The sequence below is a fragment of the Patella vulgata genome, chromosome 6, assembly GCF_932274485.2.
Source record: "Patella vulgata chromosome 6, xgPatVulg1.2, whole genome shotgun sequence".
Taxonomy (NCBI): Eukaryota; Metazoa; Mollusca; class Gastropoda; family Patellidae; genus Patella; species Patella vulgata.
In genome coordinates, this window is record NC_065884.2 from 5,245,766 (window position 1) to 5,256,900 (window position 11,135).

The 11,135-nt window shown below is 37.3% G+C and overlaps 1 protein-coding gene across 1 annotated transcript; it reads right to left on the reverse strand.

The window, feature by feature from the left end:
• On the reverse strand, positions 1–10,874 carry LOC126824197 (metabotropic glutamate receptor). The gene is made up of 8 exons (XM_050553382.2): positions 10,705–10,874; positions 7,847–8,072; positions 6,330–6,939; positions 4,558–4,974; positions 3,478–3,670; positions 2,181–2,988; positions 797–849; positions 1–9 (listed from the first exon to the last, which is right to left on the reverse strand). The coding sequence occupies exons 2-8, from the start codon at positions 8,070–8,072 to the stop codon at positions 1–3; spliced, it is 2,316 nt and encodes a 771-aa protein (XP_050409339.2). The 5' UTR covers positions 10,705–10,874.
• Between the last annotated feature and the right edge of the window lie 261 nt (positions 10,875–11,135).

Consider the following 11,135-nt stretch of genomic DNA (forward strand, 5'->3'; position numbering starts at 1 on the left):
TTAAAGTAGCTGAAAATAGAAAACGGGTTTTTATCTAAAAAAACCACTAAAATAATATGGTGGGTTGCTAATTGATAATAACAGTTGGAATAAAACACAAAAAAAACCCCATCCTACTGTTATGCTCTGACTGGGCTAATGAAAACGGGCATATGCCATACAGTGTGCTATGGGGGCAATTTTGTCCGGGCAATGGCACTATGGCCTACTCTTGTATTGAATTACAACTGCCAAGGAATCTTTTACTTGTACGCTGATGTGTACACAGGACCTCGGTTTTTCATCCCATCCAATCAACTAGAAAGGGGAAACCGCCCCAGAAAATCCTGACGAACTTTCTCGGCCAATGCAGGGATCGTTCACACGACTTCCAGGCTAGTGAGCCAGCATCTTAACCACCATGACTCCCCCGTAAATTAATGAAATGAGGTTAACAGTTTAACGTCCTACTGTTCTTTATCTCTACTTCTTTTGGATTTAAAAACAAAATAAAACTAAAATAATGGCCATATATACTAACCATTCAAGAAAAGACCAAATGCTATGCAAGCATCACCAAATTCTTGAGCAAACATATGATCACGATTTAACCCTCCAACTAACGTCCATGCTAACCAAATTGGTATGGAGAAACCAGCCGATATTCCAATAAAAACACTTTCACGATTATTGGTTATAATACCATGAGCTCTGAGTGCAAGAATCGTGGTAATCAAGATTAATACCATAATATAAATCAATGACAACACATGATTCTCAAACTCAGTTCTAACAAAACTCGCCATATTCTCCCAACCTGTAAATATAAACAACCATAATCATTGATAAAAAATGCCATATTCTCCCAACCTGTAAAATTAAACAACCATAATCATTGATAAAACATGCCACATTCTCCTAACATGTAAATATAAACAACCATAATCATTGATAAAACTCGTCATATTCTCCCAACCTGTAAATATAAACAACCATAATCATTGACAAAACTCGTCATATTCTCCCAACCTGTAAATATAAACAACCATAATCATTGATAAAACATGCCACATTCTCCCAACCTGTAAATATAAACAACCATAATCACTGATAAAACATGCCACATTCTCCCAACCTGTAAAACATGCCACATTCTCCCAACCTGTAAATATAAACAACCATATGCTCAAAATCTTGAAATAATTACTTAAACACAGAAACAAAATGAAATGAAATGAAATGGGGTTTAACGTCCTACTGTTCTGCTCCTATACTGGGCATACGCCATACAGTGTGCTATGAGGGAAATTTTGCCCGGACAGCGGCACTATCGCCTACTCTTATATCGAATTCCAACTGCCAAGGGATCTTTTACGTGCATTCCAATGTATACACGGGACCTCGGTTTTTCGTCTCATCCGAAGGACTAGACAGCTGTCCTTGTCAGGCCCTCCGTCCTGCATCACTGACAAGGGGGAACCACGCCGGAAAATCGGGATGAACTTTCTCGGCCAATGCAGGGATCGAACACCCGACCTCCAGGCTAGCGAGCCAGCAACACAGAAACAATTAGAGATTTAATATCATATTCTCACAAATATCCCCCACCCAGAAAGTTTTCCTTTTTGCTCTGGGGCCCTGACTGTTATGTCTGCAAGGCATCACCTGACTATTAATGGTTTATCTATATCTTTGTACTTTAGAGTGTAGATAAATGGTTGTCATGCAAGGTAAGCCAACATTTTGCAAGAGGACAGAAAATAACTCCAAAAAAGGCAATTTTTCTTACAATTAGGGCCATAATCCAGAAAGTTAGGATCCAATACATGCAAATATTGACAGGCACCCAGACCTTTGGGATATAAACATATATCTTAAGCTTTATAAAAACCGGATATAAATTGTGACCTCTAAAGGGTCCATAATCATGGTATTACATTACATGCTTTTACACTATTTGCATCAGGGGAGCAACTATTTTATCTGGCAGTTTCTGACCAATTTTCATGAAATGCAAACTCAACCATCAATAGGGTGTATCAGTGATATTTTTGAATGGTCTTTAAGTTTGTGACCTGTGAGCTGTAGAGTGTCCACAAACAAAATTTGGACGGCCAGGGGCGACAACAATATCCATTCGCATGAACATGTAGGTGTATAAAATCCGTCAGAGGAGATATTTTGGTAATTAAGATACTAACCCGAACCAGCTGCCCACGTGTAATGATTACAGATCCAGTATGGTTCTCCTCGATTATCAAAAACTTGAATGGCTTCTGGTGGTACGGTGATCAACCATTGGATACCAATAACAACCTGCACTCCCACAGCAAACATAAACATCAAAAACTGGTAGATGCCCTTTAAGTAATTTGGTGATTCTATATCGCCTGGTAGAAGGGACTCAGACGATTTCGACGTCAAAATAACCATCAGTTTTACCAGCAAGACAGAAAACATGATGGCGTAGGAAATACCAACACCAAATCTGGTTATGCCACAGGTAGCCTTGGTAGGAATCGGGAGGTAGGCAAACAACGTTAAATAGCTGAGAAAGATGCCAAATAACAGAAGCTGACCGAGCCAAACGGTCCTCCATTTATGACTCTGGCGAGTGCCTAATAATTTATACATGACATAAATTTCGAAAATAATGACAGCAAAAATACCCAAACCAGCGAGAACCCCAATAGGGATTATCCACTTCTGACCAATCTCAAATCGTGTCATATATTCATTTTGTGTGCGAGGTTGTGTGGCGAAGGCCCCAGTTATCTCTTGCCTGATTGGATAATAGACCATTGCTCTTGTTCCTCCAAATGTAGGATCGGTTGTTGTGTCAGCAGGTCTGGGCGTGGTAACTGCTGGTGTTGTTGGTGCCATTGTAGTCTCTGATTTACATACAGGACAGAGAGAATCCGAACAACTTCCTTTAGTGTAGATGTTGTTGTCCATGATTTTCATCCTTTCAAATATATTTTCAGTCTGACTTGGTTTATAATTATACACCTGTTGAAAAGAAACATTATCCAGTCTTAATATGGTCTAACAAATGAAATATCAGGAGATATGTAAAAAATGGGGTTTAACCAGTATGAATAAACACCAAAACAGCATATGAGAGAGAGAGAAATGGGGTTTAACATCCACTTGACACAAACTAACATATGGTTCAATTTTATTTTAAAAATTTGCTTGTGCGTAGGGGTCTTTAGCAGTGGGAGGAAACCGGAGGGCCCGGAGAAAACCCACGACGGTTGGACAGGCGATCCCACTCCTTGTCACGTACAACCGGGGAATCGAAACCATGACAGACTATATGATACAACTTGCACACGTCAACCATTCGTCTCTGCCAGGATTGAAAGAAAGAGTCCGGCCATTTTGTATATAGATGTATTTGTAATGATGTATATATATACATAGTAATGTTTTGGTATGTGAATAATTTATTTTTTAAAAAAAAGACAATCTGAAAAGACAACACGAGAATCTTACCAAATCAAAGCCACCAGTTCCTGTGATTGTGTAGATGTTATAGGCAGAGTTTGCGAGCGAAACATCCCCAGAGATATATTTACCATCTGCGCCACGTGTAACATTAAATACATTCATACCAGTCTCCTTTATCTTCTCATATATAACAGTTCCTTGATTCTCGAGGTTGAGAAGATCCGAGCACAGATTATTACTGAAATATATCACAACAAATAATAAATATATCAACAAATATATCACAACAAACAAATATATCACAATATATCACAATATATTACAACAAACAAATATATTACAACAAACAAATATATCACAACAAATAAATATATCACAACAAATAAATATATCACAACAATATATCACAACAAACAAATATATCACAGCAAACAATGTCTATGTCTTGCATGAGAAGCAAGATTCTGTGGGGCACAAATAGAAGTTAGGAGTAAATGTGGAGGGGGGGGGGAGCTGCAAGTTCTACAAACCCATGATACTAACTTGACTAAGCTCATCATTATAGTCACTTATAACCAATAGTCTTTAGATTCAGAAAATATCCCACAAGTTTTGGGCTTTGTCGTGGATTTTCAATACACCTAGACCTACTGCTTACAACTTTTAAAGAACAGCCAACTTGCTTAAAATCAGAAGTTTTTCAAATTTGGTTTCCATTTTCGTTCCTGTTATACTTTACCAAACTCAATTTTACACTGCATCTGATATGTTTTATCACTGTCATGTTAATACTTGTGTACATCCCACAAAATAAACAGCCAATCACAACACAACTCGCTCTGATCCACTGATGTACACCACAAGAAACATTCACCCCATTTAATGTCTATTCAGCAAGAATTATTTTCATAACGTATACACATGTACATGTACAGCATCTAACTACCATAAATATGTATTCATTAGATTAAAACTGTCCCGGGGGACAAAACCCAGGAGGCCAATGTGGTTCGCTACGTTAAAGGCCCCACCCCCACCCTCCACACAGGAACCCCCTTCGTTGACAGCCATTCCCCACCCCCTAACTACCATATGTATATATACCACATGTATTGAGTTACCTACCCTGAACATTTTTCTTCAGCAGCAGCTTTGACGCCTTTAATGATGGCTTCTACGGCCATCATGGTATATGGTACATAAACATCAATATCATCACCTTTAAATTTATTAATTGTTGTATTACATTTACTGGCTCCACTGAGGTCAAATCGACAGTTATTTTCCTGTTGAAAATATTCCATAAGCCATGGATTGACAACCCCATCAGTAAGAGCATCCGGTCTTAGCCCTGTCCAATGTGTCTTAAATTCATTCATATAACCTGTGTATAATGGATCTGATACTACGTGTGACATGATGATACTATTGGTAACGGTAGGAGTCAGACCACTGATATCTAGACTTCTTCCCCAGGATGATGTACCAATAAAGATAAACTTGTTGGCAATTGAAGGTTTTCTGTTCACTGCTTCCAAGATCCTAAAATGAAAAATTGTAAAATTAAAAACATCACCAACATCACCTAGCTTGTTTCCTGGTAAGGTAACATACATGTCTCAGACAGTATTAGGACTCTTCACCTTTGGAATCTTGCTCAGAAAATACACAAAGTTTGGGATTAGAGGTCGGCAATAATATTCACAATCCTAATTTTGTGAAAACCTGTCAAGAATTTGACTATATAGTGTGAGTAAAATCCTTTGATAAAAAATGGAATGAAATGGGTTCAACGTCCTACTATTCTGCTCCGACTTGGCTTATGTAGACGGGCATTCGCCATACAGTGTGCTTTGAGGAAAATTTGGCCCGGACAGCAGGACTACGGCCAAGGCATCTTTTACGTGGATGCCAAAAGTGTACACAGGACCTATTTAGAATGAGTAAAATCCTTTGATCCAAAATCACACAGGGGAAATAACTCTGGGATTTCATTTAGCCCAGAACTTAATATTTCTGAAAAACTGCAGAGAGAAAGAGAGATTTAACATCCACTCGGCACAATCTAGGTCATTTGGGGACTAATATATGGTTCAATTTTATTTCAATAATTCGCTTGCCCGTAGGGGTCTTTAGCAGTGGGAGGAAACTGGAGGACCAAGAGGAAACCCGCGAGGTTGCACTGACCCTACTCCTTGTCACGTACAAGCGGAGAATCAAAACCACGTCACTTGACTCAATGACAGCAGTCCTTCTGATACAACGCACATGCGATAACCATTCGTCACCCCCCCCCCCCCCGGCCCCTCGTTCTATAGGGTTTGTAGAAGACTGAACAGACAGGGCTTACAACAATATAAGTAATCTGTGTGAAATGGATACTGTGACAACAGTGAGTACTATTTATACAAGTACATGTATGGTTATGGGTGGAATATCATAAGTTGATATAGCCATGATTCCTCGCCCAAACTGGCCTTTAACAGTAAAGATAGCTTATAGAGAATGCAAGATACATCCATATTTACCACAATCAGATTGAAGAACGGTGCCATATTTTTCAGTAGTTTAGGCACAATTATTCTAATTAGAAAGAGAGAAATGGGATTTAACGTCCACTCAAGACACTAGGTCATTTCGGGACTATCATATGATACAATTTCATTTCAATAATTTGCTTAAGTGTAGGGGTCTTTAGCAGTGAGGAGAAACCATACGACCTTGACAAAACCCATGAGATTGGACAGGCAAACCTACTCCTTGTCACGTACAAGCTTGGGACCAAAACCATGACAGACCTTATGATCTAAAGTGCATGCGTTAGACCACTTGATCCTCATCACTCCTTATGATGAACGCACCAATCAGATTGAAAAAGGGTAATTAAATATAAATACCGGCTAGCATGAGCTGCATCCATGAAGAGAGCTACGTAACGCATATCTTGATATCTCTCTAACATCTGTTCGATCTGTATAACCTCCACATCTGATGGTGATGGCGTTACGGCCATCGATTTACCAATACAGGTATCCTTCTTATTACTAATCTCTTCTCGAAACTTCATCGAACCAGCACGACCATAATCATTATCCAGATATAGGAGAATAACATATTCGGCACCTGCCACACCGAGCATATTAGCCATGATAATAGCATCGTGAGTGTCAGATGGCACTGTACGGAGGAAAAAAGGATGCTTTGTGGAATCACTAAGTTCGGCGGAAGTGGCAGCATGACTGATGTAAGTGATATTTAAGTCGGCCATCACATCGCTGATAGCCAAAGCTTCACTGCTTCGATCTGGGCCAACATAGGCCAATAGATGACGTCGGTCAACACCCATGGGGCGTAGATTACAGTGAGCGAAACTCAGGACATTTTCAATTGTCTGTTCTTTACGACTGCAACTGTCAAATGCCACACCTCCTACATCTATACCAGGTGTCTGATATAATGCTGTGAATTTTTTGATACTCCATAGAAACGCTTCTAAGTTTACAATTCCTGGAAATAAAATAAAAATTGATAGTTGTTTAACATCCTACTGTTCTACTCCTACCGGGCTAATGAAGATGGGCATATGCCATACAGTGTGCTATGAGAATAAAATTAAAGTAGCTGAAAATAGAAAAAGGGGTTTTATCTAAAAAAAAAACCACTAAAATAATATGGTGGGTAGCTAATTGATAATAACAGTTTAAATAAAACATAAATGGGTTTAACACAATAAACAGGTGTCATAAATTAATGAAATAAACTGTTCTGCTCTGACTAGGCTAATGAAGACGTGCTATGAGGGACATTTTGCCCTGACAGTGGTGCTATGGCCTACTCTTACATCGAATTCCAACTGTCAAGGGATCTTGTATGTGTGCGTCAACATGTACACAGTAACCTCATTTTATTTTTGTTTCATCCAAACTTTATTAAACAGTGGAACTTTGGTGTCTAATGTAATCTAATGTAAAGTCTAAAGCTACAAATTTGCACCATTTTTGCCCACAAAAGTCTCAACTGCCAAGGGATCCTTTATGTTCAACTGACAAAGGATCTTTAACTTTCACAGATAGACCTTGGTTTTTCATCCCATTTGAATAACTAGACACTCTTTCCTTGTCAACCCTGACAGGTGAACGTTCTTCTCTGCCCACATACAGGATACATTACCCCTTTATTAGACCTGCTGGAATGAAATTCATATTGCCGTGTGGGGGTGGGGGTTAGGGGAGGGTAGAGTTAGCAAGTTAATATATGGGGTTTTTGGAACTTATTGTATGTGACAATAAATAATGCGTAATGGTCATGGGTCTTTAATAAAGTTCTTTTTGGAATACATCACAATGGCTGCTTTTTCTTGAAATAAAATGGCTGAATCAAAGCATCAATCAAATTTACAAAGATAATTTCCTACCTCGTTTACGTATAGCACTGCTACATGTATAAGCATCGTATCCCTGTTCATGAACACCAAACATTCCACCGATATAATAATGATCAGTCGGGCCAACTCTGGCCGATTTTAACATGGCTACATTTTGGTAGAGACATTCATCGACAGTAGCTGGACACTCCTCAACTGCGAAACACACCGACGCAAGAACAGCTGATAAAGCTGTTCGTATCACCCAAACCAGCATCTGTAATTATATCAATATACAATAATCAACATCATGATTTAATTTAATGTGAAAGCATGGAATAAATAACATCCACTCAATTAATGCAACAAGGTCATTCCAGGACTAACATATGGTACAGGGTGAGGGGGGTTACATTATAGACTAAGCCTGTTCCCAATCCCATTTAGACAACCTGAATAAAATATACAGATATTGTATAAAATAACTTTACAAAAAAAAAACAACATGGTACAAATTACAATTTTATTTCAATAATTTGCGTAGGGGTCTTTCGTAGCAGGTGAACTGGCGAACTAAAGTCCCGTTTTGGCAGGTGACCCTACTCGAATTCTCACATACATGTGTTTCTAAATACAGCTGTATTATATGGTCCATGATGGAACCAAACATAGAAATATACATCTATTTCTATGAACCAAATGAGGATGATCTAGGCTATTATTAGATGCAGGCTTAGCGTCATTATAATGAAAAGGGAGACAACTTTTGTTTTACCAATTTAGATTAAAAATCGGACAGATTTTAGTTTAATTTGACAGAGCCTTGTTTTAGAAAATATCACTTTACTATCAGAATTACCAAGATATATCTTCAATTTCTTCATTTCCATTACGGCAGAGTAAATTAGAATGTTTTTATCAACTCAAGTTCATCCACTTCTCCACACTGATCCGCAGTGAATATTTGCTAGGCCGCTACAATCACTGATAAGGATGACATCGATGCGGCTTAATGAGCCAGAAATATTAACTTTTTTCCTGCGACAAATTAAATTCTAAAACATTTTTTTTAAGTATTGGAAAAATAAATAAAGGCGTTTGACGTATTTGTAGGTAAAATTATTTCCTATTTAGTGTAAATGGGTATTAAAATGACTAAAATGCAGCATTCTCTCCGAAGCAGTAACCTCTTATGTAAACAATGCACGCGCCATTCAGCCAATGATTGACGCCGCGTGCTGTGACAGCACGTGTTAAGGCAGTCATCTTTGACAGAGATATATCACTAGACTCGTAATTCTCTGCCACTTCTCTTGACCTAATTAGTCGGGGAGGCAACTCTAACCAATATCAGTAATTAATCAAAATAGATACAAAAGCGTGAAAAGGGTGCATTCAAAATTTCACTCTTCTACTTCATTCAACAAACCAATCATTGTTTTAAAACAGTAACATTTTCAAAACGTTATGCAGTAAGTCTAAATGTGTGGAAGAATATTTTGTGTTTAAAAATAAATCAATTTCTATTCTCAGATACGAATGATCTGAATAATAATAAATGAAATGATCAATAGATAATATATAACCCAATGGTTCAAATTTAAAGCCATATCTTTGGACCATGGACCTTAATTATAATATTATAAGGTCCATGTTTGACCAAACTGGAAGAATCATTGGCTGTGGATAAAATTATTGTCAAAATAAAAAAAATAAAAAAATACAAATACACCCTTGAAATAACTTATATAAAATATTTTATTCTATAAATGAAATATAACGATGTTTTAGATCTTTGCACCATAAACGGGTAAAGGAAAGTTGCATCCAAGGCGTTGACTTAAATAAACAAAGAGCATCCCACACTCTTACAATATACCGGTCCTGGTTAGGCCTATTTACACCCCACTTATCCCTCGCTACACATAGTATAACAAGATCATTCAATTATTAACTAATAATAAATGACATGAACAGCTAGGCGGCTCTCACCTCCACACAGGGCGGGGCAAACGACCTCGATACACTTTCAACGAAATGTTTACACATAAAATGTACAAGTACGCATAGCCATGTGATTAAATATTTGAAACAGAATCATTTTGTAATCATTTGTGTTTTTGTAAAATAGATCATAAGTGACGAGAACATTACAAAAGAAGCATGTGTTACGGGTGTCGTGTTATAAGATACGATGAGATAAAGAATAGAAATAAGGGAGGGTGAATACCTATTTAACACAACGGGTCCATATTTTACAACTAAAATCGTCAGCCTAAAAATATTAGATCAGCACATATATTGAACATACGTCTACATCTTATTTTCCTCTTTTATCTAGATGGCTGTGTTATACGTTTAATATTTTCAGAATAAAGACTGTCTTATTATTGATGATCATTGATTATAGTCTTAAAACAGGCGTGGACGGCCTCGTATAAACAATATGGTCATCTATCCACACCCTGCCATATTACATTAATGATGTGAAAATATACATCACATCATACAATAAAACAATGATATAAGTCAGTCCACAAAACAGTTATATGTCAGATATTCCAATAAATACCAGTAATTAATCATAGCCTTTGGTAATAAACCATGTTTTAAGCGGTAACTAGGGGTTCCGCCTAGAAAATCATCGCGAGTAATATGGCCTCCCCATAAACCATATTATACCCACAGGCATACATCGAATTTCAAATGACTTGTTCAATTTTAAACTAAAATTCTGTGTCAAATATAACTTTTGATAATCATTGGGTGTATATATTAATATAAACAGAGTTATTATAAACAATTGAACCTGTCATATATACTCATAAAAATATATATATAACGGGCACCTGCTCTGTCATGTATTATACACACATAATAAATTATGATAATATTAATAATCCCTTTACCTTGTTCTGATGCTTGGTTATTTATTCCTCCGTTAATTCCTGATATTTACCGTCTCCCCGTCCCAGAAAAAAAACCGTTTTGCATGGAGTAAGACAAGCCTTGCCTTGCCTGCAAGATGAAGCAAGAATTTGATCCAATGAAAAGGTGTGTTATTGAGTGGTTATTGTGTTAGGTTGTAAGACCAGGTATTTTACCTGTATTCAGGCGAAGAATCTATTCATGTATAGCGGTCTATTGTCATCAAACCTGTAGAACCAGTCGGACCAGTTATAAATAGTAACATAGACACGACTAGCTAGTCTTTTCTCACCTGTATTATCACCATTCATGCGTATAAAATACAAATACTGGACAACAGAGCAATCTATAGTATTATTAAACATTTTTATTATATTTACTATATATTTAAGACTGGATATATTTATAAAAA